This window comes from Mus caroli, unplaced genomic scaffold (assembly GCF_978045245.1).
Source record: "Mus caroli unplaced genomic scaffold, Mus_caroli_1 scaffold_13, whole genome shotgun sequence".
NCBI lineage: Eukaryota > Metazoa > Chordata > Mammalia > Rodentia > Muridae > Mus > Mus caroli.
In genome coordinates this window covers 61,535,517-61,558,557 of record NW_028227268.1, presented here as the reverse complement: position 1 = coordinate 61,558,557, position 23,041 = coordinate 61,535,517, and the positions used below count along the sequence as shown (strand labels likewise).

Sequence of the window (23,041 nt, the reverse complement as noted above, 5' to 3'; positions counted from 1 at the left end):
TGCTGATGGACAGTGATGTGGAAGCATAAATAAACCCTTGCCTTCCCAAGTTGCTTTGGTCATGGTGCTTCATCATAGGGTACTTAACCCTAAGACAGGAAATGAATGGGAAACCACTAAAGCATGCTGAGAACTGGCCTCAGAACTGATAGCCATCTGGGCTAACATTTGCCCAGCACAACCTTCACACAGACCATGGCAATGTCCATCAAAAGCAGACCCGAGCCTGTCCTTGAGCCTGACTGCAGACCAAGCTGCTTCCCTAGACAGCCCTGCCACATCTTGTCCCACTGTATTGTTAAAGACAGGATAGTGAAAGGACACAGCCAAAACCCACATCATGATACAAATGATAAATTATATTTATACAGTAAATAAGTATCAACAGTCAACACACATCCAAAACCACCCACCAGCCCTGGGACTGAGAAACAGCTGGGTGACTTCCTTCAGGGTATTCATCAAGAAGGGCATGGTGGCACGTGTGCAACACACATGGCAGTGGCCAGCGGCTTCATGATCAGTGCAGCGGGTAACAGGGACATGCGCTGGATGGCCTGTTGAAGGAGGAGCCCAGTGGCTACTGGGATGGGCCCCCAGTCAGATGGGCTCTTGTCTTCTGGAGTAGAATCCCAGGCCCACAGCAGGCAGTTCTGGCCCTAGCCTGTACAATCTGAAGGAAGCACAATCTGGACTGGTGCCTGTCCTCCCATCCTGTGATGTCTCCATCTCTCCCAGGTAGGAGCCCAGCCATCAGCCTTCCTGAATAGCAGAGCCCAAACCTTCCCCTAGGCCTCTGGTCCTGGGTGGAATGGGTAGTTAGGAAGGGCCCTCGGCTTGTGGGGCCTAGGAGCAGCATGTAGACTCAGACCCAGGAGGGGCTTAAGTGCAGTCCTCTCTCAAACAGGAATCACTGAGTCAATTCTGTGGGTGCTGGGGGCCAAAAGTTTCTCTGGATGCAGAGAGGAGCTGGCAGGTGGCTGGGTGTCCTTGGAGCTTAAGGTTAGAGAAGTCCATATTGCAGGAAGGACACAAACTGCCAGGACCAAGAAGGGGCAGTCCTTTCTCTGAAGAATGCAAGTCTGTGGTCTCTAACTCAAGATTTAATACTTTTCTTAATGGTGAGTAGTGAGGACAGCAGGAGATTGGGAGAGAAAGGATAATATCAGTGCACATATGTTAAATCTGCCACGTGAGGACTTTTTCATCTCCAAAATAGGATGTGGTTACTTCCTGGTCAGCAGCCTGAGTTGGAGCTGGCAGGCAGACAAATCTGGGCCAGTCTCTGTCATGACTCAGCTAGGGGACCATCCCTGATGACCTCTGAGCCCACACGTGTAGAATCACCCCCATTTTCACACAATCTCATTAACCTGAGCATGATGGTGGGGCAGCCAGCCACGTTTCTGGTCTGCAGTAAATGGAAGTCCCTGGCAATCCCTGCATTCCAGGTACAAAAAAGGGATTAGTTGATAAAAACTGGCAAGTCACAATCATGCGTTGTTTTTCCTTTTAACCTTAAGATGCCAGTATACTAGTAGCAAAAAGCCTCTCCAATCTCGGCAAAAATGCTGCAGAGTCAACTGACTGGTAATTCATCAAAAGAGCTGAAGAAAGGAAAAAGGCAACTAGAGGCTGCGGGGTTTGTTATTGTTGGAAGTTTTTGTTTTGTTTTAATAAAATTCTTTTTGTATAATCAAATTCCGGTTTTTTTTCCTATAAAGAATTTGCTTAGTTTTCCATAAGGCATATTTTTGTCATCCAAATATCTCTTCTTTTAAAGTTTTCTTACAGTTAAAACCATAAATAAGAGAAATTAGACCACTAAAATAATACATGCCAAGACCTTAATTCAGCCAGACTTGGTCAATTCTATCAAAACTAGACAGTTAAATAAGAACCACGTTATAAAAATATTAGCCAAAAAAAGACTATTAGATAATTTTGCAAACTCAAATATGAAACTGTACTCAACAAACTGTGCAAACGTGCACAAGCACAGAGCCACAGGGCAGGGTCGCGCTCAGTCAGCTTAAAGCTCCACACTGGTAGGAGTGTTTACCTTGGACTCACATTGAGTCAAAGGAAAATAAAATATGCACAACCACTTCCCAACAGTCAGTGTCAAGTGGGGCCAGAGCTTCACCTTGTCCACACCCTGAAGATAACTGGGGGTTGGGCACACACAATGTGACTGCCCAAGTTCTGGGCTAGACAGCATCCCAGAATCTTGAGCAACACTGGTAACACCTCCTTTCCAGACCTCATTAGTGCTGAGCACTTAGGAAGAGACACAGGGGCCCAACTAGGGCAGTGAGGCCACCCTACCCACAGCCTGAAGGTCTGGATTGTGACAACCACCCTTTCACCAGGAAGCTGGACCTGAAGCTCTAATACCCCTACCACCGTATTCTCATCCACTACACAAAACAGAGTGAGTCCCCACTTGACGTCCTTGGGCTCGGCACTCTGGGTGTTCACTCGGGCAAGTCCCCACCTGGGCACTAGAGAAGGAAAGGGTTTGTTGTGCCCGTTGACTGAGCTGCTGATGGGGGAATGCCCACACTGCCTACCATGTTCATTGCTGTAGGGCCCAGTGGTGTCAAGGAGGAGCCACTGGCCCCCACTGATGAGTGTGGAGCTACTGAGGTCATGGGAGCCACAGTCTCCACCCCTGGACCAGACCCAAAGGATGCACTGCTTCCCAGGACAGGGCTTCCCCGGAGCTGGTTCAGTGTCAGCGGCTGGGGCTGGTTGACCTGGAAGGGGTTGACAGGGGCTGGAGCGGCAGCACCTGGTAAAAGAGCAAGAACACAGGATGAGCCACTGGAAGACACTATCTCAGGACAAGTGTACAAACCTAGACTCCTGCCTCCACTTTTGGCATTCCAGAAGTGATCTGAAGGGCAGAGCTTTGTTTCTGTAGGGTACAGTCTCCAGGAAACACTGACAAACATCTACAGACTGCTAAAGCCAAGAAGACTATCACTGTGAGGAATGTGGAACCAGTCCAGGGGTACAGAGATAAACTAGACAGAGACAAGAGTATACAGGCTTGGATATTCCAGCTCCTCTGAAGAGTGGGTACCCAGGATGTTGCCAGCTACCCTGCTCCCTCATTCTGTCTCCCAGTTGTGGTTACAGGTGCCTAAGAAAGGCCATGCAGTGTCCCAGGCCACATACACTGGCACCAGGAAGACTTGAGAAGGCCTGCTGCTGTGTAGTCAGCCCAGTCTCACTCAGCTTCTCTAAACCTTACTCAACCAAAAGGCTTTTCTACCTGCTGTGAAATAGCTGGTGGGTCTTGCTGGGATACATGGAATGCTGTCAGAAAGTCCTTCTGAGCTTATTAGGCACCACTTACCATCATGGTCTGCTCATCAAGGGGCACCATGACAAAGAGGAAGCTACAATACTCTGACTCACTCTAGGGGTTATTTCTACCAGGACCATTATGTGCTCTGATGTAACCCTAGGTTCAAAGGGGCTGTGTAGCCCCTACTCAGGAATGACAGATCCAGGTCTACCCATGTAGCTCGGATATCTGCCAAAATTTCTTCAATCTGGCTATGGCCCCTAAAGTCCATGAAAGGTTTGTAAGCAAGGCCTACCACAGTGCTAGACCCCCTGACAGCTCTTGGACTCTGGCACTGGGCACAAGAGTCTCTTGGACAAGAATGGGAACCAATCTAGCTGAGGACTCAGGTCCTGTCCAGCTCCAGCCACAGGGCAACCTTTCTCTAGGGATATCATGCCTTCAACCATTAGGAACCTCAGAGTAGGATGGAACCTAGAAACTCCACAGTCATTTTTGCCCACAGGCCCTAAACCTCAGCTTCTAGAGATCATATTCCTCTGCCAAGATCTGTAGGAACAGAGAAGTCAAGTCCTCTAATTCCCTGAAATACAGAGCCAAGTTGGAGTTGACACTGCTGGAGATACAGTTCACCTCTTCAGAAGCCTAAATCTGAAAGAACCCATGCAAAGCAAAGGAAAGGGGGATGTAATAGATGAAGAGCTCAGCTGGGGGGATGTGGAAAGAGGAGGAGGACATGCAAGCAGAGTGGATCATAGCCTGGGAGTGAGTAAAGTAATCCCCAGAGTGATGAGTAGACCATGATGGTAACTGGTGCCTAATAAGCTCAGAAGGACTTATTGACAGCATCTTTACTGCCAAAATCTTGCAGATGGTTATTTAGCTCAGTTTAGCTGAGGTGTGACTTACATGGGGAAAAACAAAAACAAAACAACAACAACAAAAACAAACAAACAAAAACACCACATGGTTAGAAGAGAGTAGAAATGAACATTGAGGTAAGAGGTCAGAGGCCAGAGCAAGACCATAGGGACCACAAGTACTAAGTTAAATGATTAGGCCTGTCTTCTGGCCAGTGCAGTACCTGGAACATGCTGTGTAGAAACTTGTGCCAGGCATTATAACAGGGGCCCTTCAGCCTCAAGGGGTGGCTCATGCTAAAGGGCTAAGGCAGTACTTCTCCTATAACAAGTGACACACACAGGGCAGCAAACAGCCTTCGCTAGACCCAAATCTAGTACTAGTAAGATCTAAGGCATGTTCCCCTCCAGAAAGTGGTTTCTTCCCTAACATCAGCATCTATACCAACCCAATCAGGCCTAGAGACAAAGAGCAATGTGGAGTTCCTGGGGCTCTGCCTCTTCCCAGCCACAGGCCAGCAGTCCTTGAGAGGGGGAAAAAGGACTAGAGGTCAGCCGTGGATAGCACAGCAATTGATAAAACTCAGCACATGCCTACCTGGTGCCAGGAAGGGATTAAGGGACTGAGCTGGTGGAGCAGGCTTAGTCACCAATGAGTCCAGGTTCACCAGGGCTGCATTGGGGCCCAGGAAGGACTCAGGTGTTTTCCGGGCACTGCTAGGCTTGCTTGACGCAGAAGTCAAGGATTGAGACTCAAAGAGGTCAGGGCTCGTGGTTCTGCTGTCCTGGAGTGGCACTGAGGCCCCTGACTCAGCTGCAAAACAGGGACAAGGCAAGTTGTCTTCTCACCATTGTGGATACTATTGTAAACAGTATATACAGACACACACAAAATACAACTACTAAATAAATACATGAACAGATAAAATACAATTAAAAAGCATTAAGTGGACAAGCAAGATTCACCAAAGTATACAAGTAAGTCTTCCAGTAATATTATGATGTTATTTGGGGTTGGTGGCAAAGCACAGATGTGTACTTGTTCACATACACTTTCCAGTTTCATTTTCTCAATATTCTTTCTGAATTCTTGTTAAGATGTAAAACTATTGGGCCAGTGAGATATCTCAATAGATAAAAGCCTGAAGTTCGGAGTTCAAATACCAAAATTCTCCCCACCCCCCCCACGCCCATGGAGATGACAGGGGGAAAAAATACACATACACACACACACACACACACACACACACACACGCACGCACGCACGCATACACACACACAAAGTTGAAAAAGCATGTTACTTCTAAAATCAACTAGGTGGTCAGATGCACAAAATGTTAGATAAAAACCATCTATATCTACCTGGTTTTTTTGAAGTTCGAAGGTTGTCAAATTCAGAAAAATCATCTTTAACTGTACCGTTGAAATTACTGAAGAGCTCAAAGGACCCTGAGGGGACATACAAGCTGGTGACTGAAAGCATCTCTTTCCACTCCCCAGCACAACAGGTATCCAATCTGCATGGGGATAATGGGTTACTACAAGCCATAGGGGCTTCTCTCCCAAGTACTCCACATCATAGTGTTAAACTTGGGCCCAAGCTTCAGTCACTTGCTAGACTGGGAAGGCAACAGGTGGGATCAGAGAACACGAGTGCCTCCCACTGCCTCCACCATACTACTCCAAACGTAGTAAGGGCTGACAGTGTAGGAAATACGTGTTGTTCTGGACATTGGGGTGAGTCTGTGGGAAATGTCCCCAAGGAGTCCTGAGGTCAGTCTGCCACCCAAAAAGGAGACCAGAACTCATTTTTGGAACCCAATGCAGCACCACCTCTTTCAACTGTGGGTATACATAAGGGCCTGTGATGCCTGCTCCCATTTGGGATGGGTGCAGAAGTGGTCAGTCAGCCAGCTACTGCCAGTGCACCAGGAGGGAGGAAGAAGTAGTGAAGCTATAGGAACCAGGCTGAGCAAAGTGATCACCTGAGGCAGAACTGGGCTTAGCAGCTCCCCAGGCATCTGTTGTCTTTCCAGCATTGGAGGCAGGCTGCTGTGAGGCTGCCCAAGGGTCTGAGTTCTTAGGGACAGACTGTGTGCTGGCCGCGGTAGGTACTCCCCAGGGGTCCACAGAGGCAGCTGGCTTGGTACCTGCAGAAGTCAGAGTCAAAATTCAGAACAGGGGATGGAGAGTGTTAAAGGGTTTCTACTGCTTTTGCAGAGGACCAGGGTTTGGTTCCAAGCACTCACAACAGCATGCTCACAATAATCTTCAACTCCAGTTCCAAGGGATTTGACATTCTCTGGCCTTCTCAGGCATGTGCAACAAAAAATGGTACACTCAACTCACATAGCCTCACACATATACACAGACCACACCAGTAAGAATAGGCAAAGTCAGAGTCCATAGGCTGCCAGATAAAAATGCCTACAGACAGTCTTCTGGCAAGTGCACTGAGAGCAAAGCCAAAGGCCTTCTGAACATTTCCCATCACACAAGGGGCTCACAGGGGTTCCCCAAACTAAATGAAACTATAAGGAACATGTCTACTTGCCCTATAAATGCAGGCCCCACCCCAGACATGAAGCTTGGCAACCCCCATTTGACTGCTTGGCTCTCCAGAGGTATTCTGACATCAGCCTTGGTTGGGCCCTGCTCTCAAGTAGCAGATTATCAAGGAAAGAAAGTAAGAGAATAGGTAGGTGCTCATCACCAGCTTTAGAGTAGAATGCTTCCAAACTTTGAGCAACAAAGGTTAGTCAACTTAGTGTGTCACAACTGCCTCTCACAAGGATGGCACAGGGCTGGTGGGACAGGTCAGCAGGAAAGGGGCTTGCGATCAAGCCTGACGATGTGAACTCCATCCTCAGGGTTCACATGATAGAACAGACTTCCATGAGCTGTCCTCTGACTTCTACACATGAAACACCCAACACGCATTCAACACACACGAACTCACTCACGCGGGAGCGGGGGCGGGACTTTAAATGTCAACCCGGTGTGTAGATTTTTCAATTACTATGTGAAAATATGAAACAAATCATCCCTTCTGTAGAAGACAAGAAATGTTTAAACACTGCTCCATGCCCAGATCCACCACAAAGTGTCCTGAACCCTAAGCCATTTAATGCACCTCATGCTTTACCTTTAGTTTATCACACCTTGAAACAATATGCTGGATAGCTATGCCAGATTTCTGAATTTATTATACAAATCAGGTAAAGGAGTGTGTGTGTGTGTGTTCTACACATTTTATCTGCAGCATTAGCCTTTGTTGACATGTAGCTCACAACTAACTACTATGATAGACCCTGGGTATGCTTTGTGTGGCTGCCTATTCTTGTATTACATCCCTTTGTTCTGTGCACACAGTGACAACTGTTGGGCCACAGGCCCCTGCGTTTTCAGCAAGTAATGCCAGCACTGTTTCCACGCGGTTCTAACAGTTTATAACCCTCTCAGCAGGTCCTATCACCCTGGAAGTTGTCTCAAACTTTCTGATGTAACCTAGTTTTTCCATTTGTGTCGAAGTGGTGCATATGAAGTCTATTTTGCAATCATTTTATGTTTACTTGCTCCCTAATAAACATGTATATCCTTTTACACCCTCCTCCCATAAGGTCTACGTCTTTCATCAAGCATCCTCTAGGGTTATCTCTGCCTGACTAAACTCAGCAGCATAAATTACAGTGCCCATTCACTCCAACTCAGCCAGATCTTCAGCTGTGTGTGACTGGGCTCCTTAGTCTCCACACAATGTTAAACGTCTTCACACACACCATGATAATGACCCTTTTCTCCCCTTAAAACAGAGTCTCACATACCTCAGGCTCACAGGCCTCAAACTCACTATGTGGCTGATACTGACCTTGAACTTCTTTTTGTTATTGTTTTCCTATTTCGGTTATCTGAGACAGGGTTTCTCTGTGTAGCTCTGGCTGTCCTGGAACTCACTCTGTAAACCAGGCTGACCTTGAACTCACAGGGATAACCATACATTTGTTTTCATTGTGAGTAGGCCCACTTCTAAGGAATTGGTTCTGACAGAGGAATTTCCACAATATACTCTTTAAAAAAAATTCCTGGTTTACATTTCTTTCCAATAAATCAATATTCAAAACTGGCCTTGGCCGTTAAACCCATACTGTCTAGTTTAGTATCAAGTTTACCTCAGTCTCCAGAAAAAACCAGGAAGTTCTTATTTCCTGTCCTTTTAAAGGAATTTAGATGTTTCTGAATGCTAACAGAATTTACCTAGAAACCTCTCCGGGTGGACTTAGGAAAGTTGAGTGCTCTTCCCACTCCTCTCGTGGTAATTAATTAATAAGCCCCCTTGTATTGTCTGCCTTTAGGAAGGAAGATAGGGAGTCATGTGACCCAGGTACAATGCCACAGCCCTTAAACTGGTTTTTTTGGTTGTTTTGTATTTCAAAACGGGGTTTCTCTGTGTAACTCTGTCTATTCTGGAACTCACTTTGCAGACCAGGCTGAACTCAAGAGATCCCCCTGCCTCTGCCTCCCAAGTGCTGGAATCAAAGGTGTGCACCGCCCTCCCAGCTGTAACAATGCTTTAATATTAACAGAAAGATAATTAGTAACAAATATGCACTTTAAAACTACAGTCAAATCTAATGTGAAAAATATTTCTGCCTCTATTGTTACTATTATTATTTAATCTATAAATAATAATAAAGTGAGGTGATTAAAGGAATGTCAACACCACCACCTGGTGCTTCCAAATTTCAAACATGTTTCCACAATTATCCTCAGAACAAAAGAGGATTTTTTTAAGGACTGCCTGCCTAGGTAAAGACTATGGTTTCCTGCAAGCACACTAAAGTTACTACCACTGCCCTCAGTCCTGGCACAGTCCAGTTCCTTCCCTGGACACAGTCTTGCTTTGCTCACATAGAGTAACTAGATAATCTGCCTTAGCATTCTTCAGCTTCCTGAACAATAACTTTTATAATGTTCCATGGCTCATTATCTCCTTTAAAAATGAACTCTTCAAGAACCCCAAAATATGTGAACTAGTGGAGATAGTCACACAGCTTTCATGCTTAGCCTGGCCACTGACTCCCTATGCTCCTTGGACACACCAAAGAAACTCTCTGCCTTCTGTTACAGGCCCTACTGAGCTTGACTCTTGCCCTGGCCACTCTGGAATCCTTCACTTACCACTCATCTAACCAAGGGTCTTTTCCTGGATTGAATTCCCTATAGTAAAAGAGTGGGTAATTGCAGTCCCAATTCTAGCCATGGAGGAACACCCAGCAAGACTGTGACAACTAGGATGTATCAGGGCTCAGAGAATAGAGACTTGTCAATCTTAGGAAGCTAAGGACAATGTTCTTTGAGATCTGAAAAGGACTCCATTCCCCTGGACCACTCCTGAGAAGTAGGACACTCCATGGGTGTTAAAGATGACCCCATCATTAGTCTTTCAAGCACATAACTTTATACCTACAAGACCGTAAAATGCCAAAAGGCTTACTTGGGTCCTGCTCAGATATTGCAGTCACTATGCCCATACCCTTTGTAACTTCTGGTATGACCAGGCTACTGGCTAGTGTAGTGTAGGATGGAGAGGAATAAAAGCAGCCTTCGCTTCTCCCCAGGCTTGCTGCAGTGATACACCCAAAAGTTGTATGCTAGCTAGATGACATGCATTGTCAAGAAGCACTTCCAAATGACACTTTTCCTGTTCTCATGTCCTACCAACTCTTATTTGGCCTTTCTGTCTCTAATGCCCCAGAACCACTAGGCTTCAAAACCCTCCAGAAACAACTTTCTCCTGGGGAAGTACCTCTAACCTTTCACTCCAAGCCTGAAACTATACTTCCAGATCCTCTCCTATGTGTGGGATGCTTTGCCAGGTCTGTGAACCCAGCCTCAGGTGGATTCACACTACAGGGGTGGTACCTCATCAGGCATGGCTCTGTCCCAACTGGAAAGAATATTATGGTAGAAATGGTTTGCCAGGGAGAAGGCTGGGCAGGAAGCCAGAAAAGCTGGTATGATGACACACAGATCCCAGGACCAATGCCGTAAGGGAGTCCTAGGGATACAGCATACCTTCCTATTCTCTTCCCGACTCGCTGGTGCTTTACACAAAAGAAACACCCCACCGCAAGGTCAACTCCTCTCTCAGCTAGATAGATACACTTGAGGGACACAGTCTGGGGAGACCTCACTGTACTGTAGTCCCTGACAACACTGAGCATCAGTGCCTCTCAGAAGTCTGCTGCTGTCTTTCTTCTTGCCCACGTAAGGAGACACATCCTATCATATCCAGCCCCTGCTGCCCTTTTTAAAATGAATACCTTAATACTCCACCAAAGAGTTTTCCCCTCACCCACTCCCATAGTCTAAAAGGGTCATATACTGCCCTGACAACCAGGGAGAATCCTTGTAGCTAAAGTAAATCCCAACTCCCAAAAGTCCTACAGGATCTGCAAAGTGAGCTTCCCTCTCCCTAGGCCATGGGGACAGAATGTGCAGTTGGCTTTCCAGTGGGCCACTGGGCTTGTAAGAGAACACTGTCTCAGACAATACAGCACAGCAGTTCCCACCCTGCAGCAGTCCTACAATGGCCTCCATTCTAAGTGAAGGTACAGGCCTCTGGGTAAGTGCACGTGCTCTCTCTCCACAGGTGGGGCTGGAGTGCCTTCCTACTCTATACCATGTTGGCATTAGGACTAGAGGGAACAAAGAAACCTTGAGCTACAGGTACAAACATGAAGAGCCACTTTCATAGCTACACTGAGAATCCACACAGGAAGAACCCAAGGGCTTAGACTCAGTGAGGTACTAGGGACAAAGGGTGTGAGACCATGGCTGTCCTTAGAAAGCCCTTGGAAACTTTAGTAAAATATCACACTGTCTCCCTAAGCACACAGACTCTGAGGAAGACCTAATATAGATATTTAGTGGGTCTGTTGTGAGATAAATAGGAAGCCAGAATGCATGCAAATCTGAGCTCCTAATGCACTAAGAGCCCTGCCCAAGGCCCTCTCAGGCAAGAGCCACCTAGCTCAAACACATAATACCCCAAGCTCCTTGCACAGTTGTCTTACTCTACCCTATCAATTTGATTAGCATTCCTCCAGCCAAGCCCTGGAATGGTCCCTGCCTCTAAGAAGAAACAAATCATTGTACCAACCTGAAGACAATAGAAAGCCAGGAGCCAGAACACAGGGCAAGAGGGGATTCTGAGAGTAAGATGACCACATCTCCATAAACAGACACCCACCCCATGTCTTTAAGAAGAGTGGAGCTGGAGAGATAACTCAGCAGTTACAAGTGATTGATGCTCTTCCAAAGGACAAAATTTGATTCCCAGAACCCACATCAAGTGGCTCACAACCTGTACTTTCAGCTCCAGGGAATGCAATGCCTTCGTCTGGCTTCCACAGGCACCCCTACACTTGTGGCATACACAAACAAAGAAAAATGAAATAAATCTTTATAGATAAAGTTTCTCAGGCAGAATAAGACAATACAAAGATTAGGAGTATGAGAGGACAGGCTGCCTATACCTCACAGTCCAAGACCTGGAGCTTATTACCCCAGCTACCCACCACCAGTCTGGACACCTGCAACACTCCTCCTGAGCCAGCAGCATGGAGAGCCAGTGGGGACAAAGTAATCAAAACTCAGAGCTCTGAACAGAGAATGAAATGCATGCTCAGCTCAAACCCTTGCCAATCCCAAATGACATAGATCATCAGGGATAAACAGTTGAACCCAAATGAGCTGTCAAGTCTCCATTCTGCAAGTAAAACTGGGTCCAAGGTGTGTGTAACAGGGACTCTGAAAGCTGATGGGCTGAATTTAGTGCCAAGTGAATAGAAGACCATAGTCACAAGCAGGTAGTCCTGTAGCCAGCAGTCTGCTTCAGTCACTCTGTGAAGAGAGTGCCACCCCTAACTCCTAACTCCACAGGAAAGCAGCAGACATGAGGCTGGCCCGCTGCCCTGAGGAGAAAGAAAGGGCAATGAGGCCATCACAAGGCTCTTCTATACCTTCAGGATCTGGCATCAGTAGGTCCTACCATGCCACACACCCAATAAATAAAGGCTTATTTAAAGCTCAAGTGAGTAGAAAGGAGAATGGAACCAAGTTCAGAGAGACAGCAGCTTCCGCCTCCTCTGTAGGTCCATTCACATGGAGCCCAGTGGATAAATGAATATTCATGTGCACAGCCGGCAGTCACAGTCCATACTGGGGTCATCAAGAAGCCAGAGCACACCTGCTACCGCCAGGCGGAACTTAGGCTCAGTCCTGGCCTTGGCTCTGGTAGGTGGGTAGACTGTAAGGGTGACAAGCCAGCCAAGGCCTTCTGAATTACCAGGCTGTGAGGCCTCTTCAGACCAGGTGGCAGCTTTGTGTATCTAGAACAGAGGAGGAAGTGCCCCGCTGACCTGGCAGGCTCCAACTTCCCTCCTCTGGGCACTTAGCATTTCCTCCCAAGGCCACTTGGCTCAGCAGTCCCCAGTGCTGCTTGGAAAGAACTGGTAATAGCAGGACCCACTACAAATGATGGCTTTCAGAAAAGCATTCCTTTCATGCAGAGAGTGGCTCTGTGCTGTGGGAAGAGGCTTTAATAATTATGAGTATCCTGGGACTGAGGAGTGGCTCTTAGCCACTTGGTTTTAGCAGAGGCTAAGCAGTAAGCCCATATCACAGGCCTGCTCTGGAGCCAGCTCAGGGCTTCAAGAAGCAAAGCACCTGCCTGGGTCAGGTAGCTGGGGCCAAACCCTAAGAACACAGTGACTTCAGCATCATTTTTCAATAGCACCTCCACAGGACACATAGCTGCTGAAGAGCTAGTGGCCCAACCACAAAGTGCCAACCCATACTACACGAATGAGTACTACCATAGTTTCCAATGACACCTGGGCACATACACAGCACAGCACAAGTTGGGAAATGTATGTGTGTCTGAGCGTAACAATATACAATGTGACCTCAATTCGGTTACACAATGTAAGGGGGAAAGAAGTGGACAGATATTTCAGATTTTACCAACAGCTATCTCCATGCTGGAAGGATACACTTTAACTCAGCAGGATGCACAACCTCCCAGCAATCTAAGATGTCCTACCACAAGCTCTGAGCTGGGGGAGTGGGGGGGGGGGTGGGAGGGAGAGCGAGGGAGGGGACATTTCTGGGCTTTGGTGATCTGTGTATTCCTCTAGTCACCAGTAAAAGTGTCAACTGTGTGGGAGCCGAGAGTGGGCAGGTCCACAGAGAACAGGCACAGGGACCAGCCTCAAGGAGCTGGCCATGAGCAGCACCCTTGTTCAGGATAGCTTTGATCCTCACCACCATGTAAAAACAGATAGTGATCATTTGGGCTTTAGTTCAATCTTCTCTTTTGAAAATTAGATTCACAATGGCCAGAAACTAAACACAATGCAAATGTCCAACAGGAGGAGAGTGTACCGTAAGGTACCACATCCACAGAGGATACTTCTGGCCAGGAAAGGACTAAACACCTACCAAATTGCAGACAAGCTTCCAACAAATGAAGGCCACAGTAATGTGACTTTGCTAATATGATAATGTACACATCAAACAAGTCTTTATGAACCAAGGCATAATAATAGCAGGTTGGTGGCTAGGAGTTGAGTACGGATTCTTTCTGGAGTAATGGAAACAAATTCCATTCTACCTAGTAACAATAGTTATACGGCTCTGTGAATGTGTGGGGCTTATTGATTTGTTTTGTTAAATATTCCAGTTTTGTTAAATAGTCGGAATGGCAAATTTCATCTCCATCTGAAGAGCAAGCAAAGGACATATCCCAACAGAGCTCTTGGTACCTGTTCCTACAGCAGGCAGTGTCCTACTCAGGCTCCCTGTCACAGCCTCTGTATGTGACCCTGGTCTGACCCACTAGGAATTCTCTGTAGCTGGGCCTGGATAATGGTTACTTAACAAAAAGACTGTGTTACAGATCTGGGAGAAGGAAGCATCAAAGCCAGTACTGGAAAGCCAACTATCCCTAGAGCACCACAACACTTCCACAGCTGCCTATACTCTACTCTTTTTATTTTTTTTAAGGATTTGTTTATATTATGTATATGAGTACACTGTAGCCTGAACAGCTGGTTTTAAGCCTTCATGTGGTTGTTGGGAATTTTTAGGACCTCCGTTCGCTCAGTCCCTGCTTGCTCTGGCCCAAAGATTTATTTATTATACATAAGTACACTGTAGGTGTCTTCAGACAGCACCAGAAGAGGGCGTCAGATCTCATTATGGGTGGTTGTGAGCCACCATGTGGTTGCTGGAATTTGAACTCAGGACCTTTGGAAGAGCAGTCAGTGCTCTTAGCCGCCGAGCCATCTCTCCAGCCCTACCCTACTCTTCAAGAGTACAACCACCACAGGTTTTTCTGGTCTCCAAGGAATAAGAACTCAGGTAACACTAATTGGCCCCAGGAAGTTGGCAAGCTCCATGTTTCACTGTAGCCAAAGTACGCTAAAGAGCAGCTGAGGCTGACACAGCTTTTAGACCAAATACAAGTAATTGCAAGAGAGATCAGTCCCTGAATTACGTGACACCCACTCCTTTCCCCTCACCCTTCTACCTGCTGCCCATGTCACAATGCATGGGTGTTGTCCCCCCACCCCCGCTCCCAATTACCCACACCTTCTAACATACTATTTATTCTACAAGACACTGTTTCTCATTGCCTACCGACCTTTAAGATGCTCAACTCACTGCTCTGATCTGACAAGCCCTGGCCAAAGCCTAGTTCACACAGCACTGCTCACTGCTACCAGGACAAAACCATTCATTATCTGGGTGTTCCAGATACTTCATATGGCAGGACAGAGCCTAGCATATGGTATACTTTTAACAAACATCCAGAGAACTGGGCAGAGCACAAAAGGTCCACTTTAGGAAAAAAAAGAACACAGATACACACATCACAGGAATGTCCAACAGGGTTCAGAGAACCAGGCCAGAAGCATAAAAGCCTCTAAGACCAAGCTCCCTACCAGCAATTAAGAAATTTCATGTGCCAGGAAAATCACCCACAATAGATTAATTCTGCCAAGTTCATGTTTTAAATCAGACTAAAAATTCTCTCACATTTACCAATAAGCAAAACTCAGAAATAAAACTCACTAGGACTTACTATTTTAAGTAACAAGAATAGCAGCAAATATGTCCTCTCTTTACTAGTAGTGGTAGTGGTGGTAAGCACATATCATGTCCAGCTCATATCTTTAGGTTTTTCTCTGTGTATGTATTATGACTCCTTGAGCTTGAGCTGGGTGCAATTCCAAGAACTGACACACTGTCTACAACAGGAACAGGTTGTTTCTGACATATGGGATGAGACAGTAAGAAATGAGCCAGCTAAGAGAGAGAACACCTCTCCCCATCAAACAGGCAAGCCCAGGAAAAAAAAAAAAAAAACAGCAATCTACTTACCAAACGATGGCCACGGGTCAGTAACGTTCGAAGGAGCCACTGTTCCACCCCAAGGGTTGGTCTGGTTAGCAGAGGCTCCAGTACTCCAGGGCTCAGTTTTCTGTGTAACAGGGCCTGAGCTAGGGAGGGCATCCATTAAATCCAACAAGGTAGTCTGCTGGGAGTGGGAGCCTGGCTGTTAAGACAAAGAGAAGGAATGGTTTCACTTGGTTACAGTCAAAGCAAATATCCACATACTAAGCATAATATTAGTTCTCACCACAGCACAGGCGTTCTGGGCTAACTCCTGAATAACTTGGAAATTGAGCTGCTCCAACCCCAAAGCTCCACTAACATCCCCGCTTCCCAGAGAAGCCAGATCCAATCCACCAAGCTACTTTTGTCACATGCCCACAAGTTTTAAGAGCTCTCAGAGCTCCCAAACTCTCTCAGAATAATTCTGGCATTGGCCCAGACCATGATTACTCATCATCATCCCTCTTCACCTGCCTTTGGTTTCCTGGCTAGCAGCACCCAGTACCCAACCTAAAGGAGGGAGAGGGGGCTGGCTCTTTCTCTCTGTCTCTTTCTGGCTCCCCACCCTTCCTATTCCCATGACGGCAACATCTGTCATCAGGGCCCTGTGGCACCACATCAAGTGATACCACTAGTATGCCTGGCCTGGTAAGTTTGTCCAAAGTAGAGCCACATCCTGGTCACCTCTATGTCATAACCTAGCAAAGTAAGGGGGATAGGGGATGGGGTGAGGGGATGAAGACCAGTATAACCAATGGCTTCTGGAGACTAAAAAATGTCCCCAAGTACCACTGTGAGGCTGACACTGCTGCTGCCACTCTCCTTTTACAGGTGGCATCCTCCTGGTGTCTTCCTCCTGGTCTGTGTGTGTGTGTGTTCGTTCTCACTGGTGTTCACCACAAAATGGGTTCAATGTGGAATTTAGCATTCTGCTGTGTGTCCTACCCTCACTGTAGTCCACAGGGGCACCTGAAACAACCACCCAAGAAGAACTTCAAACATTTACCTTGCAACAAGCTTTCGCCTCTTTCTTTTTTGGAACTTTTACTGTGTCTCTCCGGCTTTCTTCCAGAGCCATCTGCAATCTGAGGTCATCACCCCGCCTGAGGCGTTCTTCCTGGAGTGGGACAATGGAGCTTGAGGCTGAGGGTAATGTTGACAGCCACACAGCAGGGCACAAGGCCACACTAACCAGCAACAGGAAAGGCCCAGCATCATGTGGCATTTCAAGGGAGAATATAGTTCCGCTGGAAACAATGGCTTTCCATTCCCAGAGGGCTCACAGAGGTTCCTCCTTCAGAGGCTGTCTGAGGTCATACCAGCAACACTCAGGCACCATCAAAATGAGGAAACAAAATATTTAATCTAAAATATTTCTCAGGGCTGGAGAGATGGCTCAGCAATTAAGAGCACTTGCTTTTACAGAAGACCCAGGTCAGTACATAGCACCCACATAGTGGCTCACAACCATCTGTAACTGCAGTTACCGGGGATACAACAGGCATGCATGTGGTACACATACATGCATGCAGGCAAATCATTCATCCACATAGAATGAAAACAGTGTTTCCTTCTAGGACCCAAATCTGACAACCAGGAAAGAATCAGAAAAGCTGATACTCCAATCCCCACAGTGGACACTGCTGAACAACTGTGCAGTTGTATGGTTTCTAGTAGAAACAATTCATCTTGTTTAAGGGTAAGTCACTTGCAAAATCAGAGTCCTGGCCTAACTTCTGTATGATTAAAACATACTCTTGGCTTTTAGCTAAAAAGGCTGAAGCCATCCACCCATCCCAGAAACTTGCAGTAAGACCTCCTGGGCACCTTGATCCTGTGGAGCCATGAACTTCTACATGGGCAGATTTAATGGCTGCAGGTTCTCTACAGGGGGCAGAGGCCAGGATCAAAGCTGCCCATTGTTGCTGTTACAGACATACCAACTATGCCGGCCAAACCTCTCTGTGTTCACATTTAACACCCAACATTCTTCTCTCCATACGAGGGGTGTACCTTGCTGCCTCTGGCTGTCTGCACGCTTTCTGATGACTGAAAGCAAAGGGACACTGTCTAAAGGTGTTTGAATTGCCCCTTTCGCTCCTCCATTTTAAAGTAACGCATGCTTATTAAAAAATAAGGTATAGAGGGGAACAAAACCACACACAGGCTCAATATTAGAGCACTTCCTTACAGAGGGGTCTGGGTTCCATCTTACACCATATACTTTTTAAACCTCTATGCTGCTTCCACCATGCCCGCATGCACACTCTTTTCTGAAGCTCCCCTTCTAGTCTCCCACATCTGCCACAGGATATATTGCCCTGGCAGGGACCAGGCCCACCCCACCTACCCACCACCCTCAACCCAGGCCTGTCCTGCTCATTGCCCTGTATGCTGGTACCTCAAGGAAGCTGGAAGCACACAGCTCCCTCAGAAGTCCCTGGACAGTAAGTCTACACAGGAACTTCACTCGGAGTTAGCTGTTTCTCTGGACACTGATCTCCCTGAAAACCTTTCCTAGTTATAGCTCTGCCTGGGCTAGGGGGCTCAGAATGCATTGTAGCCACAAGACATAAACTCATCAAGTAAGTGCCTTAAAGACAGGGCTGTGTGTGTGTCATCCTTTCTGGGAGCCATAACCCTCCCCCAGGAACACCAAGGTAAAGACCCCATGGGCTCAACCACACAAGCACTGACCTGCTCAGCAACCTCTCTGCTCATGGCAAGTGCCAGTTGTAGCTGCAGCTCCTCTTCTCCGCTTGTCTGTGGCCGGGCCTGCTCTAACTCAGAGGACACTCGTGGGGAAGTAGCTGTGAAATGGGGGGACAGGAGGGGAGGCAGGTCATCCCATGCAAAGACAGAACTGTCTCTCTTATTCCTAGTACAAGATAGTACTGTTTTCATCTCAAACCCACATGGCCCAGCAAAAGGATAACATAAAGCTACAGGTATTTCAGAATTAAAATTAAGCAGCAGTCAAACACGGTTGCACACCTAAAGGAGACACATGAAACCTTGGCTGGAGGTCAGGCCTCAGGAGAGTCAAATCTCAGTCTTCACAGCAGATCTCTACTCCAGAGAAATGGACCATCAAACAGAAACCAAATTCAAGAGTTCCTGAAGAGCCTTCAGTCACATGAAGGAGCCCAAGAGACCAAAGGCTCCAATCAAAACACTTAACATTTAGAAGGCATGCTTAGGAAAAGGAAGCCCGCACAGTTCTGTGTAGACCAAGTACTTGTATAACAGTGCAGACAGGTGTGTTTTGCTCAAGTATCTAGCTAGGTTCCTATGAATATTATTTTTATTGAAGGTGTGAAATGCAGAGACCTAGCTGAGATACCAAATCCCCAACCAGGAAATCCAAATTCACAGTAACCCTGGGACTTTCAGATTAGGGGATGAAATGCAATAGGATCCAATGTACAGAGTATGAGAGAGCAGGAGGAGCCTGGGTGTATACCCACCTCTGCACACTCCCAGCTTCAATAAACTGCAAATGGAAGCCTACCCATGGAAGGAGCCATTGTGTCTAAAGGTTCCTGGCTCCAGTCTCCTCTGGGCTTCTGTGTAGCTCAGCACACCCTCCTCCCCCTGTTCACCAACTGCAGAGCTTTAGCCTCCTGCACTGGGACCCACAGAGTAGCCAGCCCACACTCCAGGCCTGTAAACCTTTCTACTTTACACAGTGAATGGCTGCCATTCATAGATGGATGGGTGGGTAAGTGGGTAGACAAAAAGAAGGACAAGTTAATTTCCTAGCTTGGGCTAACTGTTTTAAATGTTCTAGTCTATACTAAGAACCTCCTTCTTTCATGCATTCTAGCACAGGTCTACCCAGACTGCTTACCACGACGCCTTCTCCATCTCTAGTCTAAACGTGGTTCCTAGGAGCTGCCTCCTTGGCATAAGAGCTCAGGAATACCTGATGACAAAGATGGTTTCTAGATAGCCAGCCACGCCCAGGCTACAGTGATAATAAGATTTAATGTGGAATCATTCATGGTGGTGGTGGTGGTGGTGGTGGTGGTATAAGCAACCAATTCCCTTACATCTCCTGTCCTGAGCATATAAGACAAAAGCTGCAGTGAAAAACTCTATCCTAAATAAAACCAAGCCTAATCCTATCCTACCCAATTATACTTTTCATTGGACCCCTTCAGAAATGCAAGTGGATGGTAATAAAACTGCCTCAAATCTACTTAGATTAGATTTAACAATGTACTTTAAAAATACACACACACACACCCCTACCTACCTACCTTTTGGTTGATTTTATTCGTAATCTCACTGACACCAATCAGAATACTTAAGTCTCTACTTTCTCATGCTCAAGAAGGAAAGACCTCATCAACTACACTGAAGGAAACAGAGGCAGTGAGTGAGTGAGTGAGACATAAGACATCTCTAGGAGGCATACATGGGAAATTCCTGCTCACTCAGAGTGTGGCTTCTTTGTACAAATCCATACCTTGAAAACTGGGGAATGAATGGTTAACAAACCCCTTGCTGAGATTAGATTCAGCACTGATATGATGTTTACAACTGAATGAAAATCCAGGAAGAAACATCACACTGGCATGGAGTGTTCACTCAGATAGTGAATCTTATCCTGCAGGGAAGGGTCTCATTGGCCATCAAGTCACAGGAGATCCACCAGGTCAGGAAAAAACAGGGCTCTGAGCAGACATGCTGCTGCAATGAGGTCTCTCAGTTTTCAGGGCTGCTAGATATACCTGTGAGGCCAGATGGGCTTCAAAGGCAAATGGAACATACTACTGTTAGAGTCACCAAGGCAGTGAGAATGATGCAAAGCCGAATGTGGAACTTCAAGACAAAGGGTACTAAAAGTAGGATAACCCCTACACACTGTAGTTTTATAAACAGATGCAGTTCTCAGCCCCACAGGTGGCAGAATTCACAGCCACCACCCACACAATCAGCTGAGTATGCACAGCAGGCCCTGGCTTATTTAGAGAGACACTCTAGCCTCAGTGATGGCATCTCAACACCACAAAGAGACTTTTGTGCCCAGGCGCATGACAGGGAACACAGATGTTCCTGTGAGCCAGGCCTGAATGGATTCTCTGACTAACCTGGCCCTACTCTGAGCATCTGAAGGCTCACATTTACAGAGACCCAAGGAAAAACAAGCATTTCCCTCAAAGTCTGTCCCTGAAGATGAAGACACAGACTCAGTGAATAAGAGTGCTTGCTGAGCAAACAGGAGTTCAAATCCTCTTTAAAAAGATGGGTGTAGCTGTGCCCTCAGATAAACTAAATACCAGAGGTGGGGAGGAAAGGAAACAGGAGAATCACTGGGATTTGCTGGCTGCCAGCATAGCTCCACATACAATGAGACACCTGTCTCAAGTATAGAGTAGAGAGTGATAGAGCAAGACACTCAAGGGTCCTTTGCTGGTCTGTAAACACCAACAGTTGGTCCCACAGGAAGCCAGAGACCAGAGTTTCCCAACTAGGCAGTGTTCTGTCTACTCCTGATGAAGCCAGGTGTAGTGACACATACCTATAATCTGAGCCCTGGGAAGATAGAGGCAAGAGAATCTGGAATCCAAGGTCTTCAATTGCTATATCTTAAGTTAGAGGCCAGTCTGGGCTACCAGAAGACCTGTCTCAGTAAGACAAATGTGAGCATATGAAGCTCTGCATAGTGGCACATGCCTGTAATCTCAGCTGTAATCTTGGGGGTGGGGACAGCAGCAGGGGGGGGATTAACGGGGGTAGGCAGAAGAACAGCTCAAGCTCAAGGACAGCCTTCACTGTTTTTGAGTTACAGGTCAGTATGGCCTACCCTATTTCAAAACAAAAACTGAACAGATGAGCAAACATCTAACCAAGACATATACTCATGAACACTTTGTCCACAGTGTGTGTCAATGTGTCCATAGTACACAATATTTGACCCAAATTCAGGCCTGTTGTTCAGATGGGTCAGACTGGCTATCCTTAAGGGAAGTTCTCTTGTTGAAAGACCTGCTTGCTGTCAATCATAATAAGAGTTTCACTACCTGGAGGCTCCCAAATCCCCTCAGGCCCCAAACTGGGACCCAGTCACTGAAAACTGCTGAATAAGCTGGTGACTAAAATAGAAAACTGTTTTGTTTTGTTGTACTTTGGTGTTTTTTTGTTGGTGGTGGTTTTTTGTTTTTTTGTTTGTTTTTCGAGACAGGGTTTCTCTGTATAGCTCTGGCTGTCCTGGAACTCACCCTGTAGACCAGGCTGACCTCGAACTCAGAAATCCGCCTGCCTCTGCCTCCCCGAGTGCTGGGACTAATTAGGCGCGTGCCACCAGGACTGGCTGTTGTTTTGTTTTTTTTTAAAACAGGACTCTTTATGAAGTCTTGGCTGTCCTGGAAGTCACTATGCAGGCTGGCCTAGAACTCACAGAGATCCACCTGCACCTGCTTCTGTCCCTGGAGAGCTGGGATTAAATGTGTGCACCTCAACACCAGCTTAAAATAGAAATCTTAGACAGAGCAGACAAAGTCAGTCCTGTATCAGTGAAGGGAAAGGTGTGCAGATTTTTCTTCCTTTTCATTGCTCCCTGATGGATACATAAAGCAATGGTTCCTTGGCATTCTCCTAGCCACAGTCGGTATGACAAACAAAGCAAAGCTGTCTCACAACAGGAGTGTCAGCTCACACACAACCACTGCAAGCCATGGAGTGAATCTTCTAAGTCACTGGTGGTTCTGGATCCAATAGTAAGGATAATCAGGCACCACTATGATGTGTGCAGCTGTTAAAATATTTACAGGCTTGTGTGAGAACCTAGAGAAATGCTTCTGTTAGGACAGCATGAGATGGAAGCTGTCGTGAAGTTGCATGAAGAGGCTGAAATGTTCAGGAACAAACTCAGGAGGAGTACACCAACAAAACCCACAGCCCAGCCAGCAGCAGGCTGCAGGACACTCCGCCTTCGTTCTTCCTCACTCATGTAGTGAGAGCTGAGCAGGCTGACTTACCTGGACCAACACCACACCCACTAGTGACCACAAGAGAGGTGAGCCCAGGGGAAGAAGCTGGACTGAACACTAGAGAAGGAGAGTGCCTACCTGCTGCCTCAAACTAGCCAAAGGGCCTTGCCACAGACCATCAGGAAAGGGAGAGGTGAGGAAGAATGCTGAAGAATACTGCAGCTGAGTGAAACCTGACAGAATCTAACCCAGAACTGTACTTTGCAGTCTCCCAGCACCTCACACACCACTATGAGAGCGTTTTTGATTTGAGGTGTGGTTGGGTGTGGCCTAGGCTTTGAGACTTTTGGAGCCATTTAAAAATTCCTGGGCAGGAGCTCAATATGGTAGAGTGCTTACCTGGCATTAAGGAAAAACCCTCAGTTTGATCCCACACCATACAAACTGGGGTGTGGGTGGCACAT

At 46.8% G+C, this 23,041-nt stretch overlaps 1 protein-coding gene across 16 annotated transcripts in view; it reads right to left on the bottom strand.

Annotated features, from left to right (window-relative positions):
- Nucleotides 1-338: 338 nt before the first annotated feature.
- Nucleotides 339-23,041, bottom strand: part of Epn2 (epsin 2) — a 58,032-nt gene continuing 35,329 nt past the window's right edge. For 12 of the 16 annotated variants that reach the window (XM_029483349.2, XM_085829944.1, XM_029483347.2 and 9 more), the window contains 8 exons: nucleotides 18,337-18,449; nucleotides 17,653-17,688; nucleotides 16,646-16,756; nucleotides 15,625-15,799; nucleotides 6,162-6,326; nucleotides 5,539-5,625; nucleotides 4,775-4,990; nucleotides 339-2,794 (listed from right to left, as the gene is read on the bottom strand). In XM_029483349.2, coding sequence (XP_029339209.1) covers nucleotides 2,505-2,794; nucleotides 4,775-4,990; nucleotides 5,539-5,625; nucleotides 6,162-6,326; nucleotides 15,625-15,799; nucleotides 16,646-16,756; nucleotides 17,653-17,688; nucleotides 18,337-18,449 — 1,193 coding nt within the window. In that variant the 3' untranslated portion in view covers nucleotides 339-2,504. The remainder of the gene's footprint in view (nucleotides 2,795-4,774; nucleotides 4,991-5,538; nucleotides 5,626-6,161; nucleotides 6,327-15,624; nucleotides 15,800-16,645; nucleotides 16,757-17,652; nucleotides 17,689-18,336; nucleotides 18,450-23,041) is intronic. The other 4 variants (XM_029483355.2, XM_029483361.2, XM_085829947.1 and 1 more) reach the window with 3 other exon arrangements.